This window comes from Motacilla alba, chromosome 4 (genome assembly GCF_015832195.1).
Source record: "Motacilla alba alba isolate MOTALB_02 chromosome 4, Motacilla_alba_V1.0_pri, whole genome shotgun sequence".
Classification (NCBI taxonomy): Eukaryota; Metazoa; Chordata; class Aves; order Passeriformes; family Motacillidae; genus Motacilla; species Motacilla alba.
In genome coordinates this window covers 58,339,174-58,363,182 of record NC_052019.1, presented here as the reverse complement: position 1 = coordinate 58,363,182, position 24,009 = coordinate 58,339,174, and the positions used below count along the sequence as shown (strand labels likewise).

Below are 24,009 nucleotides of genomic sequence, written 5' to 3'. Positions count from 1 at the left end.
TATCCCCTGCTGTGGGCTTAGCATTGTCTTTGTTAATGAGGCATCATGATAAAAAAAGTTAAGTTGCCAAGTGACCAGTTGTCACTAATGTGTAATTAAAAAGCCCATTCCTGCCTTTGAATATGAATTTGGTGGCTTTGCTGACATCTAATGGCACTGGTAGCCAGCAGGATGCTCTTTTTTGTCACATAGATTTCCTGTTTTGTTCTGTGTCGGTGTTTCATTGCAATAGAACTTTGAATTACTTATGAGTCAGTCATTTAAGAAATCCTTGTATTGACACTAATTTTTATATTAAGCTGTGGATGGTAGGTAGAAAAATCATATGTGTAAGTGTTTAGCCATTATTTCTTGTTTCTCTTCCATGCAGGCTGCTGATGGGGGGGGGGGGGGGGGGGGTGAGGGGCTGGAGAGCAGTTTGTTTCTTTGTAGTGAAGCTGTGGAAAAAAAAGGTTTTCTTTTTACCTCTGCAGGAGAATTCAGTACATAAACATTTTACTGGTATGCCAGGTGCCCAGATGAAATGTGGGTTGGCAGAATTAATATATTAACTTCTATGCAAACAAATAAATGGGTTTTGGGGAAGGATGAATCCTTAAATACTGGCTGACTGTGAGATGACTACAAGATTTCCCTCTCTGCATCATAAACTGACTTTTAAAAAAAAATGTCCTTTGTGCTTCAGTTGTTCAAAACAGTCCTTTAAAAAGTAAAGAGGAAAATAGTATTTGCTACAGTCAGCAGATGGTTGTCACATTTTGTTTTCAGTCCTCTTTACCACTTAATTTTGTTTTGTTGCGACAGGAGAGGTTGCCAGTAAAGCATCTGCTAGAGCTTATGGCTCAGGACCAGAGCTGCTGCTGATGGCATACATTCAGAATAGCCCTAATCTCAAATAAATGTTTAATAAGCAGCCTGCAAAAGCACCTGAATTTTTTTTTGTTTTTCATTCAATTGATGCAGAAGAATCTTGAATAGTTAAAAAAAAAGGCGTAGCTTTGATTTATAAAATATACATGGCTTCATGTATTAAAAAAAATGCAAAGTTTTAAAATCTTCTTTCCTGAATTCCAGCTCATCAAGGTGCTGTACAAGACCAGCCTTACCAGCTGCCAGTGGAAATCGATCCTCTCATAGGTCTGTCACTTCCTTCTCTCTTTGCGATTCATTAAGCTCTGTATGGTGGCCCTGAAGTGTAGATTACGGTTGTTTTTCACTTGCTGGTTGCTGGGAATGGAATTTTCCTGATAAACCATTTGCATGCAAATTGGAATGCAATGAGCTGTGGCTATGCTGGTATTTCATCAACTCCCCCTCGTTGGTTTGCCTAATTTGAACAGGCCTAGGACGCGTGTCAGTGAAAATTAATATGGATGCTGTAATAATGTGTGATTGAGAATGTGCATGAAGTACTGTCAGGGTAATATTGGATCTTTTCATCACTCAGACTTGTTGATGAGCAGGAGCGAGGCACGTTATGATGAATCGGTGCACTGGTAATGTGATGGAGCTCCTTTACTGGGGAAATTTTCATAATAACAGTGGGGTTCTTAACTGCACCATGTTGTGAAAAATAAAACCATGGTGCTAGGGTTCCATCATTAAAGGAGATCAATCCTTTCTTCATAGACCTGCTGTTCAGGCTGAGGGGATTAATGTGTAATTGCAAAGCAGTTTCAAAGTTGAAATATATTGCCCACTCCGGGTTAGTGTTGAGATATTGGTATTCATTTTTCAAGGGTATTGCATCTTTTGATCAGCTTCACCAGTTAAATTTGTGTGTGTTTTTCTTTTATTAAAAAGGGGTGGACAAATGTCTCTTCTTTATTTAATGACTCAGTGTAGTAGATGCAATTCATGACTTTTTATTATAGAGGTTTATCAGTTTATAAAGAGCTGAGTTTTCAATTAGCAGGGTTAGAGTTTGGTCGTTTCTTTCATTACAGGCCCAACTTTGGGGAGTGCATATTTGGAGTCTGTAGCATGGCAAATGGAACCTTGAACATGATGAGAAAAGAAAAACTCAAGTACCTAACGCCAAAAGATAAACTAGCTGTAGGATGGGAGCAAAGAAAACAGGATTCTGTGTCCCCCCCCAATTTTGTTAGACTTTGAGCTTAGTTTAAAAACCATCTGTTTCAGTGTGGTTTAATTGGAAAAGTGGTGTGGCCAATTATAGAAGCATGGAAAAATCAGAGCAAAGATGAGCTTGCCTGGATAGGTTAGAATGACAGGTCTGTCAGACAGTGAGAATTCATTTCAAAACTAATGTGCACATCCCAGTAGGAAGTGCGATATTTTTGTATGTAGATCCAGACTCTTTCTGTATAGCCATTTTGCTGGCTAAACTCTAGGATAAGGAACAGTGGGGGCATATGAAACGTTTTTATAGATCTGATAAAATTGAAGTGTTTTTCCCAAGTTTCTGAAATCAATCCTCATCTAAATAATGCAATAGTTATTATGAGGTGGATGCATGCTGTAACTCTCCTTCCTGAAACAGATTTTGTCCAAAAAATGTTTGGAGCAGGAGATTTGTGCTCTGCTTTAAAACCTGCTATCAAGTAGATCTTAGATGTGTAAATAAATATTACAGCAAAAAACCCCAAATCACATTGGTACAGAGACCTTTAAAATTAATGTTCGCATTCTGAAAAATGGTTTAATATTCTCTTCCTACAATAGATCTCAAATCAGCCTTGTGATTACACTGGACATAGTTTAAAAGGTTTAAGTCTTTCTTTGTCATTGCTAAGCAGCATCATTGGGTGCAAGCAAGTAATTATGTAGGTAACATTAGAGGTTTTTAATTGTGGCTAGACACATTTACCTAGAAATGGCACCTAAGAGGACTACAAAATTACGCTTTTATGGTTATAGCAGGAATCTTGTTGCTGTCTTAGTCATAAGGAGGGATTCCTGCCCTCCTCTTTTTCCTGGTATACAGGAAGACATGAAAAAGCAATGTCTGATATGACACAGACCCTAGACCTCTTTCTGAGGTGAAGTGTTTTGAAGGCATTATCCTCACTGAATTAGTTGATCTGCATGTCTTTTGAGGTTCTTTTGCTGCTATTTTGTCATACAGAGCAGTTCACTGTGCATTTATAACATGGTGCTGTTACTCTTTAAGTGGCCCCAAGATCAGTGAACGTTATTTGTGTTACCTGCAGAGAGCAAGTGGCAACACCTTGCTAAATTATTTGCTACCCATATGAACAAGACAGTATCAACATTTTAAATATAGCTAAAGCATAAATAAATGAAAGATTTGATACAGAGTAAATGGAATAAGCCCAAGGCTTGGGAGGTAGCTGGCTGTTAGAATGGAAAGGAGTCAAAGGACAAAGAGTAAAGAAGAGCACTGGACCAGGACAGAGGTAGGTCTGGAAGACTACCTGGATGGAAGTAATGGTGCTCCAAGCAGTTGGCAGACAAACCCAGGAGAAACTTGCCTGGGATGGAAATCAGGTTCCCTCAGTAACAAAGCACACTGAAAGTTCTTCCTACAGTGTAGGATTTTCATGATATGTGGGTGTAGGACCTATATATGTGTGTGTGTGTGTATATATATATATATATATATATATATATATATCTGATATATCTGCACCCCTTATTAATCTAAGGACAAGATATAATATGACAAATGTGTTCACTAATTGATTCCCGTCCATTCTATGGGTTCCCAATGCAAGAGTATCTCAGAAAATAAAACATTAAGTAATCAAAATAGGGCAAATAATTTCTCCCAACATAAAGATAATTGTGGAGATAAGCTGGTTAGTTTTTTTGCCATGCTTAAAAAAATTTGAACAGTAGTGATGTTTACTGAAGTTTTTCTTTTTTCAAATGGCACTGCTTGCAATGAAATACAACTGATATAAAATTTAAAATCACGATCCTTTGTGTGCTGCATTTGAACCACTATGTGGTTTGTGTATTGTCTTATCATTACATTCCTTTGCTTTGTTTGTAATTTTTAATTTCTTATACTTCAAGAAGGAGGGAAGGAATCTTATTACATTTCTGTGTACTGTTGCCTATGTTCAGTCTTTAATTTATTTCTCTGCTGCATGTCACTTAAAAAGGGGATTTCTTCTATTTTAGAATATGTACTGCAAGGAATTAGCAATGCTCCTAGAAGTGTAATGATAATTACACTTCTAGGAGCAATGCTAATTCCTTGCAGTAGAATTAGAAAGAAAATGTCCCTGCCACAAAAAAAAAAAAAAGTAATGGAAGTGAAGAATGTATTTGGTGTGAATGTAAATTTCTAAATTGTGCTTTTGTTCTGTGAAAATGGATGCTAAAATGTCTTGGTCTGTATGTTTTTCGGTTCAGCCAGCAATACAGGTGTGCACAGGAGGCAAATCACTGACCTTTTAGACCAAAGCATTCAGGTACATTCCCAGTGTTTTGTCATCACCTCTGACAATCGTTACATCTTGGTCTGTGGCTTCTGGGACAAGAGTTTCCGTGTTTACTCTACCGACTCAGGTAATGTATTTTTAAAATATGGAGACAGCCTAAAAGATTTTTTTCTGTTCATAATCGGCCTACTGTTTCAAATAAAGGAGGAGGGGTGGGGTGTGTATTTATTCCCCTATTAATAATGTTTGTCAAATCTTGCCTTGCCTACTGCTGCCATGTATTGTGTGCTATCATTTTTGGGAAATGATAGCAAATGTTAGAGAAGGAGCTCTGGTTTAGACTGAGCTTCACACTTCAAGCTTCCAGGACAGAGATGCCTGCTCTTGCACTGTAGTTTTCACAGGTGAGAGTTTGTGTGAAGCCTGGAATATCAGGAGAGTTAATTATTCTTAAAGTATTTACATGAATTTAACTCTGGTTGGTTTTCAGCACAAGAGAACTGGGGTTTTTCAGGAAACACAGGCAAGTACCATAGACTAAGAAGGGAAGCTTTCAAATCTGGTGAAAGAATACTATGAAAGCCTTTGAAAGCCATGCAGTACAAGGAGAATGGTTTGGAGCCACTGAATTCTTTTATATAGCATAAACTGATTGATATAATGGGCAGCAGTTAAATTAGTCTGTCAGCTGGAGTGTGTCCAAACCATTGAAGTCATGCATGTGTCATGCTAAATAGAAAAGAATCTCTCTGTGTAGGAGCTACAGGAATTTTAAAGCCATGGAACCCCAGGAAAAACAAGGTATGATTTTTTTTTCCTTTCATTATCTTATAATGGAAATAGCGACCTCACTGCAAGGTACTTCTTTGGGATTAATGACCCTGTGTGGTTAATGGGTGTGTGCCATCAAGCTTTCCAGTAGGTTATTAATCCCTAGGGAATATCCTGCATGTTTGTCATCGTTTCTTAAATATATTAGTTAACAGTGTTTTTCACACTTGGCAAACCAAAATGTCTGACAAAACAGAAGGGTCTTTAATGAAAATCTTTTAAGACTTTATATTTCGTGGCATAGTTCCGCATTTCTGTCATTTTTACAATTTTAAAGCCTTAAGTATAAAGGAGAAGTTTCATTTATGTAATATTAACTGCCCGCAATTCATTATACAGACATCTTGTTAGACCCTTCCTAGGTTAATTTTCTTATTGATGAAAATAAATTTACATAGAACTGTGAATTTAAAGTGGCTCTTCAGAAAGGATAGCTAGCAGTAATAAATATTCAGTGCATATGCTTGATTTATATGAATAGAGAAATAATTCTATTATATCAAAGGATGTATTTTACTTTATAAATATGGAAGGAGCTTATATGGTTTTGGTAGCCTTGCCCTATATCAATCTGCACTACAAGTAACTCTTTATTTCCTCTGTGTACGGCAGATTCACCAGGCACCTTGTTACTACCATAACTAATCAGGATATAAACCAAAATACCATTGTCAGAAAAGTTTCAGATTTGTTTCTTCTATTTGTCAATATAGCAACTCTAACTTAAATGAAGTGAATTCAGATTTAGTTTACTTTGCTTCAAAGTGAAATGAGAATAAAGTAGGGAAATATTTTGAAATCAACAGAACATCAAGGGGAAAAGATGATGTGATCAGTAATGCATGAAGGCAAGTGATCACAAGTGTTGAATTCAATTATGTTTTAGCACTTGCACAAAAAAAAAGAACAATTTTCCTATCAGAGCTTTGGTTTGTTTGTTTGTTTTTAATAGGAAATACTTTCAACTTAAATCATGGGTTATCAGCATAGACAATATAGCAGAAGCACAATAAAACCTTCCTCCAGCAGTGGGAATGACTTCTACACTGTGTTTTAGCGTCAGTACTGTAGACTTGAGTCTTATTTTTCTTTTAATTATTTGCAGCGCAGCTGTCAAATAAAACATTAACTAGAAAATTTGTTCTGTCAAAAAGGGATATCTGAGTGCAAATGAAAAAGTTTGACATTACTGTATAAAGAAGACAACTCAAAGGAAACAGGAAAGTTTGAGGAACGCTTATAAAATTAGTAATTTATTTTCTAGCAATATAAAATAGCAAAATCTTATTTCTTCTTTTGATGAAATTCATTGCATCTTTGGCTGTACAAAACAAAACAAAAATAACCAGGCAGAAATAACCTTGTAAAATGCTTGTTTTCTAGAACAGAACCTATAAAATTAGAAATAATTGAGAAGGAGATCTCTATAACTCAGTGATGTTTATAGCATAAACTTGCATTTTAGAAGTATAAATTACCCCAGGTAATGTCAATACAACTGAAAAATATATCACATAATTATTTGGTCCCTGAGTTACTCCCCCTTGCACTACAAGGTGGGTCTGCACAGTAAGAGTGCAGCCAGGAGTTTGTCCTGTCCACTCAGAAATGGCTCATGTGGTAGTGCTTCATCTCACAATTTCCCTTGGAAGGTTAGAGCAGACTTACAAGTTTTTTTCAGTGTTTGATTTCAAATCTGATGTACAGATTTCCTTTAAATTGCATCTTGTTATTTTATTTTTCTTTTTTTTTTCTTTATGTACTAAAGTAGTCTCCCCTCTTTTTTTTTCTTTTTTTTTTTAGAAGTTAATATATATGTCATTTTTTTTTTTTTCTGGTTTTCTTCACTTTAATGAAATTACCTTTTTGATCTTGTTATAAATCGGCCTGTAAACTCTATTTTTGTTCTTTCCTCAGAACCACTCCCTTAAGTCTTTTATTGCCATTAATTGTTATTTGGTGGTGGATACAAATACAGTGCTTTTGTACTGTTTAAAAAGAGGCTGTGAAGTGTTCCCTATTACCCATATTAAGGGACCAGTAGTTTTTAATTTATGCAAAAAATATTTTATAAAAATGTGCTTAAGTCCCAACACTGATCTGTGTTACTTACTATTTTTAAATGCTTTTCAGAACATTTAATTTAATTTAATTTTTATTTATTTATATTCAGAAATGCTGTAGTCTGTATTTCCTGTTTCTTTTTTTGGCCTGTCTTGTCAATCTTTCCAAAGCCATGACTTTTTCCCTTCTGTTCCTCCTTGTTCTTTAGTCAGCCCAAAGAACAAATGGTCATTTGGGCTGAGAAAGTCAAGGTCACATGTTGGAGGCATCACACTTCAAAAAAGTGTGATTGAATGCAGGATTTGTCCTGGCCCCAGCTGCCTGAAGGGGCTGAGTAGGTGCATGAGAAAAAGTATGTGTGTGTTTTTTATCCTGCTTGTTCAAGATCTGAAATTGATGGGCTTTAGCAAATCCAGTTAGACTTTTGAATAAAGTATAATATTGAGGGACTGAAAGTATTTTTTTTGTATGGATTGTATGGACTGCTGCACTTTTAATTAAGTTCCCACCAAATAAGTAAAGAAAAAATAGTACTTCCCACTACAGTTCTATTTTGAACTTTTTTATTTTTTGGATAAAGAAAATATTTCTGAAATACTTCATAACATATTTAATTTGTCTTAGGATAAGAGGGTAGATTTTAGAGAATCCATTTGCTTTATTCCAGGTAAACTGATGCAAGTAGTGTTTGGCCACTGGGATGTTGTCACCTGTCTGGCTCGTTCTGAGTCCTACATTGGAGGGAATTGTTACATCCTCTCAGGATCCCGGGATGCAACCTTGCTGCTCTGGTACTGGAATGGCAAAACCAACATCATTGGTGATAACCCAAGAGGTAAGAAAAAACCAAAAAAACCCTGGTTTATAAGGAGATTGTCTCAAAATGCCTTGAGCAAACACTTTATAGAACAGAATTTTAGGTAGGATGCTGTGTGCCCAATCCTCACAATTACATACGAGGCATTCTGGTTGGTTGCAGTGCAAGCAGCAGGGCACACAGAATATAACCAAACTAACCCTGCTCCAGCCTCATTCAGTTTTAACCCTTCCCCACTCAAACTCACCTTGCACTTGCCAAAGCATTTATTCTCTTTCATCTTGCACCATTTCCCAGGAATTCCTGAATCCTGTCTTTTATTCATGACAATGCTCTCTTTTAACTCTATAAAAACAGTGAACCACCATGATTGTTCAACTCTGTATTATGAAACAGGGAAGGTAGAAAGTGATCTTTACTAGTTTATGCCAGTTTCACTCCACACACGCAAAAAAATAATTTCTGGTCCCCAAAGCAAAGAAAAAGGCATATACACAGTTGCAAAAAAGCCTGGAGTAAGCCATTTTACAGGAATTAGGGGCTTTCAAGACATCTTGTGAGAGCTTATATATATATAAATTTAGGGGGACATCATAGCCAAACAGAGGTCCTGTTCAGCAAAAAAAAAAAAAAAAAGAAAAAAAGAAAAAAAAAAAAAAGCCCTGAAGGGAAGGGGTAAGAAAAGGATAGTCTGTCCTATGAAGAGTATTTATTAGGTATTCTTCCATTCATTTATGGTCTTCTCTGACCCTGTTTAAGTAGTAGTAAAAACTGCTCTGAATAGGGCAAAATGGACATCTGGAAAGCAAGAAGTGGTATTAGATCTGTCACATATTGCAGTTATAGCTGGCACACAGTTTGATATAATCAAAACAATACCTGACATCTTCCAAATTAATCAGTTTGGTAAAGCTGTGTGTTCCATATTCAGTTGGTTACTCATCTGGAGTTATTTGAATTTGAAACACAGAGGTGGCTTGACTGAAAATTGCATCCTGTGAGTGACTTTGAAGAAGCACAACTAATTAATATCACAACAAATATCTGAATTTAACTTGCAAATTATTTGATGTTGATTGTGAAAGCTATTCAAAAGTTGAAGAAGATGCACCTCAGTTTAGACAGTTGCAGAATCTTAAGGCAGAGGATGTGTGAAAACTATCCCTATTATTCTTCCAAGAATCCCTGTTCAAGAGATGGGAGATTTTTGGAGAAGTGGCTAGCAGAGTTTTATGAGCATCTTTAAATAAATATGGCTTTGCTTGAGGGAAAAAAAAATCTCTGTGAATACTTCATACATATTTTGCAGTCTGTCAATTTAAAGAAAATGCAAACTCTGTTATTTTTGCAGACCTTGAAAACTTGGAAACTCCAAAGAGTTCGTAGATTCCCAAGTGTGTTGTACTTGACCCACACTTGCCAGGCTTGCCTGCTGTGTGAGCAAGACCTTGAGGCTATAAGCTCCTTGATCACCCTAACAGATCACTTGTTGAGGTTCTGTACCTACTATTTGACTCAAATATGTACATTTTGTTGCAATCTATTGACTTTTTTCTCTAATGCAGATTTCTAAGGTGTTAGAATTTTGCAGTTTTCAGAGGCAATGCCAGGGAATTCTAGCTGCTCTTTAAATTCACACAGTAGCTACCTGGTAAATCTCTGTGCTTGTAGTTCTATTAGACTTGGACTTCTAGGGACTTGCAATGGCTCCTGTGTTTACCAACTGCCTATATGTAAGTTTTTTTTGTCATACAGCATGCCTGGAAACCTCTGTTATCAATTGGAATCTTGTGGCACTATACATAGTCCTAGACATGGGTATAGACAGTTCCTGCTTCAAAGAGATGGTAATCTGGGGTGTTTAATTTTTCCCAGAAATAGCTGTCTGTAGGCTTCTCTGTTCAGTCAGAATTTTTTTTGGAAAGACAAATGAAAGGAGCTGTTTCTGCTTAGTTCTGATTTTGTCAGAAATGGAAAGCACCAGCCGATTTGTTGGGTTCTGAGCCCTGTTACTGCAGCTGTAACTTCCATCCATTTGCAGAATGTTGATACTTAACTGGTCTATCTTTCTATTTGAAGCTAATGATTTTTTTTACTTCAAAATATAGTTTATTAATGCTTTCAATGAGCACTATTCACTGGAGTTTTACATACTCTCAAAGTTGATATTTCTTCTCTAATTATCTCTAATGTTCATCTTAAGATGACTTCACAGCAATGTGCATCTAATGGTACTTTACCAAGTCACGGTGCCAGAGTAATTTCAAGAAAAAGTGATTTAAACCAGGGAGTGTTCTTTTCCTCCTCTCATAGTACCTATTGCCTCAGATGTACATCAGCCAACAGGCTGATATCATCCATCTACTCTAAATAATATCCCATTAAGCACCCATTATTCCACCAGTTACATTTTATTTAGGTTTACTTGTCTGATTTCTTTACTTTCAGAGAACTGAGCTCTGGATCTCTTGTATCTATCTCTGGATCTCTCTCTCTCTGAGCTCTGTATATTAATGTTTTAGAATGATACTTAAGTTGAAAAGCCAGGTGGGCTATGGCACACATGATAAATAAGTGTCTTGCTATTCTTTATCAAGGACGATTCTAGAGCTAGCTTGACTGTTTTGAAAAAAATTTTCTGGTTTTGTTTTAACAGAAGAAAAATGTTACTAAAATACTGATTATTTACATAATTTAGCTTTTAACTTTGAGACTGACTATTAAAATAAATTACAGCTATGGAGTCTCACTATCTTATTTAGTTTCTCCCCAATACCTCTCAAATGCACTGATCAATGTAAACCAAATCTGACAAATTGAGGTCTCAGAGATATGAAATTTCTATACATGGGACACATCTGCTGGAAACTATTTTATTCTTCACAAAACAGCTTGATTACATTTAGGTTAAATCATTTTTTTCCTTCTCAAATTAAAACCTGAAATGCAAAAAAATATTTCATTATGCTCTTTGATCAAATGTAGAGTTTTCCTCTTTCTAAATTAATTGGTTTTGAAAATGTAAACGCATGGCCCTACTTCACTTTGGAGCACAAGCCTTTTTCTGATGCAAAAATATTTCTGGGGACAATTTCTGACCAAGCCTTGGAATAATTCAGAGCAGAGCTGAGAACCTGAAGTAGTTGTATCCTTTGGAATGGCCTTGAGCTGTTTTGCTTTCACATTAGTTAGCATAATTTACAGTGGAGATGTAAAGTCACTTTGAATAGTGCAAGGGGTTTTTCCTTTCCTCTCCTTGGCATGTGGCTGGCTTGGGGGAAGTAGGAGGGAGAGGATATGGCCCTCCCCTCGGTACTCCTTGGAGCCCATGTGTGATCTATGGCACACAGAGTTGGCTTCTGCATATTTAGAGGCTCCAAGGCACCACTTGGGCGTGTGACATTATGCACAAGGACTTGTGTGGTAGAATGTGTGTAGATTCCTGGGAGAGGGCTGTGGAAAGATGCTGTGTTTTGTCCTTGCGCAGCCTAAGGAAGTGGAGGTGGAGGGGAGGCAAGAAGTGGGGGGTGGGAAGAGGGATTGTGTGATGGCTGGAGAAAAGAGATGAGAGAATTCATTTGCATACAAATGGTGAGCATCACTTTCAGATCCCACTTTCTCTTTGAAGCTCAAGTGGCAACTCCTGATGTTTAGACATTTCCTAGGTTGGGGGATTGAATTTTCCTTTGTAACCACAGAACCACAGGAAACGGGGCAGCAGGAGCTTTGGTCACCTGATCTATTCTCTTTTCCAAATGAGGCCTTAACTATGCCAAAACCAATCTCCGCTGATGTTTGTCCAATCTTCCCTTAAAAACTACAGCAAATACATTTTTGGGCCTTAGAAGCCCCGTTCTTAGAGTCGTTTCCCAGTGTTCAGGCTAGTATCCAGTTCTTTTTGCAGCAATTGCATTCTATCATCTTTTATCTATTTTTCCTTTGTGTAGGGAACAGATTATTTCCTTCTTGCAGCTACTTCCAGTTATTTGGATTGCCATGACCTACAATTCTTTGCCTCCAACTTTAATAACTCATTTCTTTGTTTTTTGCCATAAGTCATGTTTTTCCAGACCTCTAATTTTTTTTTGTGTGTTACTCTCTTTAGTTGACTGTCTTCCTCAAAGCAGACCCAGGAATGCAGCTGAAGCCTTTCCAGTAAGAAGTAGAAAGCAACCTGTTTTGCAGACCAGTACTTTTCACATCCCCAGGGAATATCTGTTTCTTTCAAAATATCATGACACTGTCAGTTCTTTTATGGGCATGAGCTAGTATGAATTTCAGTGTTTTCTGAAATGTTTTCTTGTGTCTCCTTCTCTCTGTAGTTTAGCTGTGGAATCTCATCTTTAAACTTTTTGAAGTGTATTCTTTTTTTAGACTGTTTCTCCAATTTGTCAAACTTACTTTGAATTCTCATCCTGTCCTTCAGCAGCCTTGCAGCAACTCATATCTGCAAATATACTTTGCAGTCTTATTCTATTAAATTGGTCATTAAAGTAAATGTTAGCTAGTACACAGTTCAGAAATGTCCATCAATACATTTACCATTTTGACAATGAAAAGCTGTCAGAATATAGCTTTCCAATATATAATAGTATCTTCTGAATGTTTGCTTCCTTGTTTTCCTTAAGAAATTGCTCACATGGAACAGCACTGGAGATCTTACTAAAGTAATAATATGTGATGTCCCTGAACACATCCTGTTACTTTGCCATTGCAAGAAAAAAAATAGCTTTGACATGATTTGTTCAGAACAAATCCAAATCAGCTGTTACTCATCTCCTTGTTTTCTTGTAGGAAATTGTGTGTGTATATATAAAAATGTAAATGTTCTGCCAATATTTTTTTCTGTTTGTTGGGATTAAGCAGACTACTCTCTTAATTTTTCTTTTTCCTGCTTTTTAAACAACACAAAACTTTTTTTGGTCTTGCAGAACCCCACCCAATATCCGTGAAACAATTGTTATAACTCTGGGATTATTCATTGTCACAGTATCCTCAGCTCACTATTATCAGGCCAATTGAGTACGATTTTACCAATTTGAGTAACATTTACCTCATTCTCTAGTTGAGACAACAGTTTTCACTGCTGGTTTTACTTGGGTTTGCTGTCTGACTGCAACTGACCTTTTCTTGAAGTACTTTGCGCGGCATCATCAACTGGTATTGCTTGCTCTTAATAACAAACCAGCTTCTTGGGAAAACTTGGCATATTTTCGTGGTTTTAGAATGTTATTTCTGATGTCCTTGTTAGTTACATCTCATCTGTGTGTAGCTCTCTGGGGTTTGTGTCTTTTGCTCATACCTCGTTGCTTACATTGTTTCAGAAATATCTCATTTATTTTGATCTTTCTGCCTGACTTTCCTGTGTCAAAGTCACTGGAGAGCTCTGAGTTGTGCCAGCTGGGATCTTGTCTGTCTTATCCCTGTACTGCATTCGCTAGTATCCTTCTTACCTTTTCCTTTGTTTTTTGTAGGCTTAACTGCCCATTAACTCTTACAGAAGAATATTCTGTATCTATTGAAACCTGTTTTCCCAAAGTAATTCAGGAATTATCTTGTCCTTGATCTCTCCCTTATAAAGTGTATTGAACATTCTCATATCTTTACCACTTCCATGTAAATTCCTTTCAGCAAGATGGTTTTTTATTTGTTTTGCTGTATTGGTTATAATCATATCTAGGAGGTCATCTCTTGCTGTTATGTATTAAAAATTGTTACCAAATCTCTTTCTACACACATACTTGTGATATTCCTTTACCAACACATGATTTTGTAGTTGAAATATCCTATTTTCTCCAGTTTTCTTTAATAATCCCTCACCTACATGGACAAGGTAGAGGCCAATCGTAAATGTTAATGGGTGTAAATTTGTATCTTCAAGGTTTTGTAGCTATTTTGTTTGGGTGTACTTTCTTGAGGGGCAGGTTTATGGTGGTGAGTTTGTCTTAATATCATTTATGCTTCTAAAATGGTTTGTGCTTAAAAAATGGAGGCATTTCTACAGTCCAGTTAAAGATAAAATATTTTTCTGCTATTCTTGACTTTATTAATGGAATATAAAAATATGGTTCCGTTGCTTTCAAACATCTAGGAATGTGTCCACAATTAGGTTTTAGTTTTCATTTTTTTGAAAAAAACCCAAAATATTTTTAATTAGAAATTTTATTTGCTAAGGAAATTAAGGCTTGACTGATAAAAATCTTCAGTGCTATGAAATGTACAGTTTGTGTGTAACAGTATCACTACTGCTAATAGTAATGGGCTCTCTTCTGAATTATTGCATTGATCTTCCACACATATGTGAATAAAACAAATTATATTACCTCTTTTATGTTAGCCCATAAAACTAGAAAATGTTACTCTCTGTATGTATCACATTTGCATCACAAGGACTATGGGGATGCTTTCATTGCATAGCTTTATATTTTTTAGAGGGTGCTATATTCAGGTATTCTGAAGGGAAATAAATGGGTTTAGTGGTGTAGCTATATAGCAGGACTCACGTGAATGTAGGCGCCTGATTTCATATTTAAAAATAGAATTACTGTATTTAACTAAGATTTAATTGGGAAGATTCACTGAACAGTTTTGCTATTGAAAATGTGTAGAATATCTGCCTCAGATGCAAATTTTTTAAATGCATGATCATTTCAATTTATAAAATACAAAATCTTCCAAAGGATTCAAAATTAATCGCATTTCTTGTCTTGTTGAAAAACAGTCTTGTTCCTATGCAAGTTTAAAAAAAAACTACATTTTTGTTTGGTTTTTATTTAGCTAGAATTCCTAAATAAATATTTGAATACCTGCAAGACTTACATCAATTTACATTATTTTTTTATTAAATATATATATAATATGTATAGTGTATGTATTATAAATAATTATAAATCGTTATTAACATTAAAGCTATGATCTTGAAACTAAAGAAATAATTATTTTTAATTGTATTGGTAATTATAGTAAAAGATCAAACATCTGTATTTCATCAACTGTGGCAGACATTTTTCAGTTGGAAAATTAAAATTTTTTGTGAGTGCTTCATAATTAATTATTGAAGTGGACAATGCAAACAATTTAGACTTTGAAATTATACCTGAGGAGCATCTTTGTGTTGGTTGATTAAAGAATAATGTTGTGGGTTATAATTTCTTTGTACTCAGACACACTAATGCTGTAAAGTTGAATTCTGTGAGGATTTGCATAGATGCTTCTCTCTGCACACAGTGAACACTCGCACTGATTTCAAGCAGGTCATGTGTCTGCTGTTAACTCAGTAGCCAAAAAACCCATCTTTGCCTTCTTCCCTCATCCACATCTTGAATTAACCTATGTCTTGATGGCAGGCCTGCATGATCCAGACTTTTATTTTCAAAATTCATTTCAAAACCAATGGTAGTAGAGAAGATGTGGGTGCACATTGTTTCAAAGATTGTTTATAGTATAAATATTTATTTAGAATTCTAATCATTATTTTTAAAAAATTTGAAGTAATTTCCTTAACAGCAGCCTCTCTTAAAAGAATGAATTGGGAAGTAGTTGTAAAAAGCTTACCTATTAGTGTTCCCTTTTTCATTTATCCTGCTAAGTAGTAGGAGTATCAAAATGTCCATAAATCACTAATAAGGCTAGTTAGTAATGGAAATTCTCCTATTACTGTTACTTTCTGTCTACTGGAATAGCTAAAAATTTTTAGAGCCTCAAAATACTAAAATATGTTTGAAATTGCTGCAGTTGTAAATGCGATAGTCCACTGAAGTCAGCCTGGTAGGGAAAGAGTGTTGCTCCAGCACCGAGTTTTAGAACAGTCTACACATGCTCATTTAGGTGCTCAATAGCACTTTTATTTTTTTAACCCATGCACGTATTTTATACATTATTGTGTGAGCCTTTCTTAAAAAAAAAATAGCCAGTAAAGAATTCAGTATTAGTGTAACATTGTTTTACTACAGATGTAACAAATATTCTTTGTTTCTCAAAAATGGCAGGACAGGACAATGTTGCATGTAAAGTTAGAGTGCTTCAGCACCATCTGCTGGCATCCAGTTGAAGCTGATCTCAGGAATGCATCCTAAGCACTATACAGTAAAAAATTAAAAATACCTATTCACATTTTGGGGCCAAAAAATTCATTTGTAGTATAATTTTTATCATTTTTTTAAATTATAATGAGGAAGTACAATGTGAATTTAAGTTCTACATATGAACTGAAACAGAAATAGGTCAGGAGTGTTTTGTTAAGTGGGACTGTAAAAAAGAAATTTATTACTTTTTTCTTTTTATTTTAAAGGGCTGTAACAAGCCTAATGTTACATTTTTCTATGTGTGTTACAATTCAGTACAAAGTATATCATAGACAAGATACACAAAGCTTGGAAATAGTATCCGTAACGTGTTTTTGAAAGGTGTAGCAACCACTAAATATTCTTTTACCTAACATTTATTGCATTAGTCAATGTTAGCCTTAAAATCCTCATGAAAGCTTAGTGGACAGAACCCCTGATGCTGTAAATGGTTCCACAGTTCCCTGGAGCTTCACAGGTAACAAAGACTGGGGCAATCTGCGTGAATCTAGAACAGAGCCTTAAATTCTGCTGCCACAAAAGGTCACGGTCCTTTCTTCTTTCAGCTGTAACACATTGATACCTCAAAGACTTTGAGGCCTCAGTGAACCTCATTGTACGGAGGCCTCCAAGTACTCTGTAAATCACATAGAAATGATGATTCTACCTTCCACATATTTAAACTGGAAAAAAGATGACGAATAACAGGTGGATGAATTCTGGTATATCTGGAAACCTGCAATGATGGCACACAAGCCAGATAATTTTTGTATTTATATAATGACAAAAGCTGTGTCATAGATACCTACGGGGACAAGGTCTTCATTGAAAAGAGCCTGCAATAGCATTCACAGATAGTTTGGAAAGCAGCTAAATAGCCATAGTGGCTTGGTAGTGATAAGCATGTAAGTTTGTGTGCCATAAATATTTGTTTTGGCAAAAAGTTATGTCCTACAGTATTAAGTGTAGCATTTCTGTCATCCTTATTTTCAGTTAGCTAAGACATTTTGTTTCAGGACTTGTCAATCATTAATTCAAAGAAGTATTGTAGAGCAAGTTTTGGGGCAGCCAATAATGTCTGTATTTTGAGACTGGAAACACAGAAGGAGTTTGGATGCTGCTCTTTTGTCAGTATCCAGATTCAGGTGTTACTAAAATGCTCTATTTATGACTTGTAACTAATGGTTGATGTGGTAAAAGGAATTACATTCAGATGGTAAATGAATACAACCTTAATGTGCGCCATATACAGAGTTGTGGGATGATGTACTAATGCATCACATTTATTTACCTTGGTTGGTTGCCGAGAAAAATCACCATTCAGTTTAAAGTCTATACCATATAAGACAGAAGAGAGTAATGCAGAAGATATAATCATTTATAGTCTAGAATAAGATCACAGCATAAATGTTATAAACATTATTTGATCAATACAAGAATCCTGACTTCGGTGAGAAATTATTTTTAAGTATTTCTGGATCAAAATTCTAGTAGTACCACTAGCACCATGGAGATAGTGGAGCTATGGCCTACCTCATTGAAAAAGTATCTGGTTTAAAGAGTTACTTGTAGAAAGACAGCTAACTTATATATTCTCTGTACTTGGTGTATGCCACCAGCACTTCCCGTTACATTGGTAAATAAAGGTGGTAAGCATCTCTGTAGTACAATATACTACTGGTGGTAGTATTGGTTTGAAATTACCTTTATAAAAGTAATCAAATATTTCAAGCACAGACTTTAGAATTAATTATTTTGATGTATTTTAATAGGGGGAAATAAAAAGATCATAAAAATGTGCCAAACTACGTGGAATTATCATAGGAAGCCTCTCATCTCAGATTATATTTTGCCCAAGTTATGAAATACTGTATAGGTTTTAACTAGATGTAGTTATCTTGTTTATCTTACAACAGTTTCTCAGTAGCTGCTATTTCTGACTGAAATAATTGCTTGATTTTTTTTTTCCTTTTCTGTTTTTTCTGTTTAGGTTTGTTGTCTTTTTTTCTTGAACTCACTAGGTAATGGTACTATAAACCAAAAGAGAGAAATATGAAGAAAATAGATATATATATTTAGTATAAACAAAAAAAAAAGCCCCTTCATAAACCTGTTTTAGAACATTATTATACAAAAATGACAGTGTTCTAAGACTTCAAAGCTGCCATTTAAGTAACAGTTTATGAAGTCAGGATGGTGCAAATATTAAAATATCAGTGTACTCTGACCCCGACTATTCACCTGCAGATACTTTCCAGGGGCTTCAAAAAGTCCTGGGTTCAGTGGGAGGAGTCCTGCTGAATGACTTCCAGGACTTGCAGCAGATGAATCCCCACTTACAGAGAACCTGTTCCAGAAAGCTGTGTGTTGCACATGGTGCAGGAATTAAGAGACTGGGGATTATTGACTTTTGAAGTCTGAATTGTAATACCCAGTTTATGAAAGCCTGTTAGATCTTCTTCCTTATTCTGTTTGTTTTGGAAACGTAGTTTTTGTGACACAGCATGTATGAAAAATCTCTCATTAATACAGATTAAATGTTGGTCACTTGTTGCACTGAGTGACACTGAGCTAAGTATATCAAGTCTTCCTTTTATTTATATACGGTTATATTTACTGAAACAAATCCTACATGATAAATCTAATGTATTTTTTCCTTACTGAATAAACTATAACATCTCCTGTGCTTTGCATGTTTAGACTTTGCTTCAGGATAGAATGATCATCGTGCAAAGATGTTCTTGCTTTTTCAGAAAATACAGGGTTGAAGTGTTTTTTCACAAAACCAAAACTTCCATCTTGGCATAAGGTTGTACTTTTTGTGGTAAAGTAAGTCTGAACAGATGGGAAGTAGTTTGAAGGAATTAAGAGGAAATGCTGATGGAGTGTCACATGAAACACCAGACAACAATGAAGTTCCTATATAATATGAAAAATATCATATTGTTATATAAAAATTCTTATTTACAAAGAAAAGATTATTCAAACTGAAGCTTTAGGAATACTTCAGCGATTTTGTGTGGTATCACTTGAGTAAGATCTCTCATCCATCAGATAATTTTCTATGCCAGTGAAATGGGGTTCTAATAATTTGGCCAATTATGTGATCTATAAATAATGCACAGACTTTATATAATATTTGACAGTTATCACTTCGATGCAGATAGTCTGAAACCTGCTATATAATCAACATAGGACCTTAGCAGCAAATTAGTTTTCTTTATTTACCTACATTTTGCTGAGAGTATTTTTGTCCAGATGTCCTATATTCTGTACATACATCTGTACTTCCCATGTTCATTTCAAATCTTTTATTGTTTTCCTCATTTTTTAATCATCAAAAACAACTTCCAAATTGGGAAAATTTAAAAGTTAATTTTAGAAGGCCCTTCTTACATGTATAGTTTGGTTTGGTTGATGTATCATTCTAAGAAGGCACTCAATCACTTTTGCAAGAAATAGGTAAAAAGACAGATTTAACTGATGCTTCATTTGATTTGGATTTTGTATTGACATAAAAATGCATAATTAATTTGTCATTTAAAAGTGCCCCACAACCTCTGAAATTAGAGAATAATTTAGAAATGGCTGTTTAGGTCTCTGTGACAAAATAATTAACTGTCTTCTCAGTGTAAAACATAAAAAGGAGCACAGTGAAATTTTATATTTTAATGTGTTGCACAATATTATCTCACTCATAAATAGTAGGAAGAGTATCTGGTATTTAATTGTGAAGTAAGTTTTTTAGCTAATCCTTCATTTGATTTCTTTTTAGGAAGATATTTTTCTTCAAATGAGATCTTGTGTTTGGCTCAGCTTTTACGGCTTAGTGCTGAAAATAAAGAAAGCGGCCATTTCAGGAATTTGCTGATGGATTTAAAATGTCATGATCCTGCTTGGTATTGTAACATCACCAAAGCTGAAAAAAATAGTGGAGAGAGACCCAGTAATACAAGCCAATTTCTTGTTCTCTCCAGTAAGGCTTTTCTTCTTCTGGATATCATTAAACTGGAATAAAGTTTTGACTTTGCCGTAATCCCACTGCTCCTTTTTAAACATAGTCTCCAAAAGTCTGACATTTTTTCACTGATATATCACCACAGTCTGACATGATATCCATGCTCTTCTTTTATCTTCTGGAGCTTGAATTTTATGATTTAAAATGTACTTTAGTCACTTAAGTAAGAGTGATATTTTATGTTATTTTCTATGGGAAAACAGCTTTGCAGAAATCATTTATTGGAATGTAGGTGAGTTCTTTTGAAATAATTTGAATGATTGCTGCAAAGGTAAAGTATTCTGTCCATTACTGGAAAGTAACTTTATATGTGCCTCTTGGGACTTAAATCATTGATGGCATTTGTAGCAATGTGAATGTGGCATTAAGAATGTTACAGAATTCAGCTCCAAGCAGCGATCCGGTGATGGGATAGTCTAAGGATATCACTATATCCTACACTGAAAAAAGCACATCTGTAAAACTATTGTGTCCTGGTTATTAGTGCTAGGATTTGAACTATCTTTAATTTCATTTGACTTGTTCATCTTCCTTAAGGATCTCCATAAAGATTCTATGAGTGTTCTTTTCAGCCCTTACTTAGGGTTTGCATCAGTGGTCGTAAACCTGCTTAGCGGACAAAGACTCTCTTCCCTTTGAAGTCACTTCCCTAGCTTTTCAAAAGGGTCTGTGAATCTGTTCTCCTAAAACAATTTAGAAAAGTTTGAAGTGGTGCCCCTTAAACCAGCAACAAAATAAAATTTTCTCTTTGCATTATTGAAAACCATGACAATCTTTTGAACCAATAACAGTCTAAAAGCTTTTAAAGAAATCTGTTCTGCTCTATGACCAGCTTTCAAGTTGACCCCATTATTTGAGAAATCAGGCTTGGGAACCCCTAAATACTTGACATTCTTATCAAAGGAGTCAGCCTGACTTTTCACAGGACTCTTCTTTTACAGTATCTATTCAAATCCTGAGTTCTTTAAAGATACTACTTAGTTTTTTTCTTTTTTTTTTTTTTGTTCATTTGGGTTGGGTGTTTTTTTGTGGGGTTTTTGTTTGTTTTGTTTTAGTGTTTCTTTATTTCAAATATAATTTAGGAAACAGTTGATACAATCTATGAAACACTGATCCTTCCACCTGTAGATTTATACTCTGTTATGTTTGAAGTCAAGTCCAAATTCTGAAAAGACTGTGAGTGTTACTTAGGCAATTTTTTTTCTGTGAACTGTGATAAATATATATGCTCAGTTTCTACTTCTTGATTTAAGAGTCTTATCGCCTACATTTAATGGATGTAGTTGCTGACAGCCTTATGCAGATAAAACCCATAATAATGTAGTTGCTATAAGCAATAAATTTACTCTCATGATTTTGTATATCTGCAAGTCCTAATAATTCATTCAGGCATTGCTTCTCATAAGTGCTTCTAACTCCAACATCTTATATTCATTACCTCCTGCAATGTTGTGTATTTAAAACTTCTCTGATTTCAAAAGCTTCATTAATGTGAAGTGTATAATTACATTAATTCCTTGCTGATCTATGCGAGTATAGATCTATGTTAATTCAATTTCTGAAAGCAGAAGAAAGCAATAAAACCAGAATTCTAAAATGTTGCTAATATAGGCAGCTCATTAAAAGAAAACAAACTAACAAGACATTTAAACGCACAAAGCTGGCATATTTTAGGGCTTGGTAATGACAGGGAGAAAGAATTGGGTCAGCAACATTAAATTGTTACTGCATAGTGTGACTGTTACAGTTACATTTTCCCCTAAAACTGCAGGTTTGCGGCTTGGCTATAGAGAGCTCATTTATGAATCTTCTGAGGTGTCCAGCCCACGTTTACTGGGGCAAGGTTCAATAGAGCAACTTGCTCTGAAAGGTTTGTGAGCAAAATTCACAGGATCAGCCACCTGAGAAGTGCCTAGAGGTTGTTAAATTCACCCTTATGCTTCTAATTTGTTGGGAGGTTTTTTTCCTTTGCTCCTGAACTGTCTGCCATACTTCCTGGGCTTGAGTCTGTTTTTTCAAACATTGTGTGAAACAAAAGTGACAGCTTTTAATGACTGTTTCTTAAGAGATTAGGATGATTCAGCAAGTTGCTCTAAAGCATGTTCACATTTAAAGTGCTGGCAACATACATGCCTGGGTGTGTACATGTATGCACACACATATATAATGTCTATGGCTATATCTTAGAAGAAATAGAGTTATTTACTTTTCAAGATTTTGTATTGTTGATACAAAATAGTAACTGCAGAATAAATGAAATTTGGAAAGGTCAAAATTCTTGATTTGAGACTTTGTCAGAGAATATGACCTTTACTTAAAAGCCACTGGAATGTGGCAGCTGCACAGATGTTTTGGGAGGTGGTATAAATTGTTTGAGTAAAAATATTTTATGCAAGCCCAGATCTTCCACCTCTTTTGCAGAGAAGTCTCTGATGGAGGGTCTGAGAAACTATCCCTTTAAATACAGCTCCATGGTCACTAATAACACTCAGTACCAGTATTGCTGGTGCTGCTCTGCATGGACAGATTAATGGCATTATGCTGGGTTAATATTTTTAAATTTACAACCCCAAATGTAATTTGATTGATGCTAACTTAGTAACTAATGGAGTCAATTGGTCCCACTATTACTCTGTGTCTTTGTAAAACCATCTCCTCTTTTTCAAGTGAAAAAAGAGGTTGATTTTACCACTGCTTTACTGCTTTGTTGATGTCTCACATATCATCGTTCATTGTGAAGTGAAATTATTTCCTGCTGCTTAAAAACTCATCTAAACCTTTTGAAAACTACATTATAGCATTGCCCAAGAATCATCCTTTGGAGTTTAATGCTTTGTAGAATGCTATGAATGAGCTAATTGTATGGTAATACAAAAATAACTTTGTGATTTTTTTGAAATGCCAGCACTCTTGAAGAGGGCAGTGAATAACCTATGAGCAAAGATATAAAACTATTTAAAGAGCTTTATAGCATTTGCTTACCCTTTCTCTGCCTTGACCTGGAGAATAATGTTTTTCCTTTAAATGTGCCAGTTTTGCAATTGGTTTTTTTTTTATTTTATCCATATATGTTTGATTATAAAGAGAAGTACAAAAAAATACAGTTCCTGTAGCAGGGAAATGTCTAATAGGAGCATTAATGTTGGGTTTGAGTGGGACTTCTTTGCAAATTCATCAGAAATTCATACTGACTGTGGTCCAACTCCACATCTTGCAAAGAACTAGACTTCAAGTTGAGGTTTCCCCACGGTTATTAGGTTAAAATAAAATCAGTCACTGGAAGTTTTCCTTTGTCTTTGGGCACTTTAGGTGTCTTCTCTTGATAGCTCCTGTAATGATACTTGCATTTACTAATTCCTGTTGTAGGAAAGGGTAGTAATTGACTTAAATCTCTCCCTCCAGAAAATATAACTTAGAGGGGGAGAGAGAGGGAGGGGAAACCGACTTTGGTTGGTTTTACTGCACACCTGACTTTCAGTAAATATGCAGGCAGAGTGCTGCTGCTGTACTAGATAGGTAGGAGTACAACACTCCTGTATGCAAACAGGAGCATTGAAGTGATTTGTAAGCAACATGAACTCAAAGAGCAAGGAAACAGGGTGCTTCAGTGATGGAAAGCAGTGATTTTGGGAATAAATTGTAACCAAGATTGCTTTTATTGTTTTTTCACTGAAGGTGATTTTGCAACTCCTCGAGCTGTTCTGACAGGACACGACTATGAGATCACCTGTGCTGCCATTTGTGCTGAGCTTGGTCTGGTAATAAGTGGTTCAAAAGGTAAGGTAGCTCTTGCCATTTCTTTCTGTTTGTGAAGCTATAATCCTAATGCCAAGAGGAATATAG

General features: G+C 35.4%; 1 protein-coding gene across 4 annotated transcripts in view; it reads left to right on the top strand.

Annotated features, from left to right (window-relative positions):
- Positions 1-24,009, top strand: part of LRBA (LPS responsive beige-like anchor protein) — a 367,373-nt gene that overhangs the window by 331,194 nt on the left and 12,170 nt on the right. For all 4 annotated transcript variants that reach the window (XM_038136498.1, XM_038136496.1, XM_038136497.1 and 1 more), the window contains 4 exons: positions 1,075-1,137; positions 4,345-4,500; positions 7,936-8,103; positions 23,842-23,943. In XM_038136498.1, the coding sequence (XP_037992426.1) occupies positions 1,075-1,137; positions 4,345-4,500; positions 7,936-8,103; positions 23,842-23,943 (489 nt within the window). The remainder of the gene's footprint in view (positions 1-1,074; positions 1,138-4,344; positions 4,501-7,935; positions 8,104-23,841; positions 23,944-24,009) is intronic.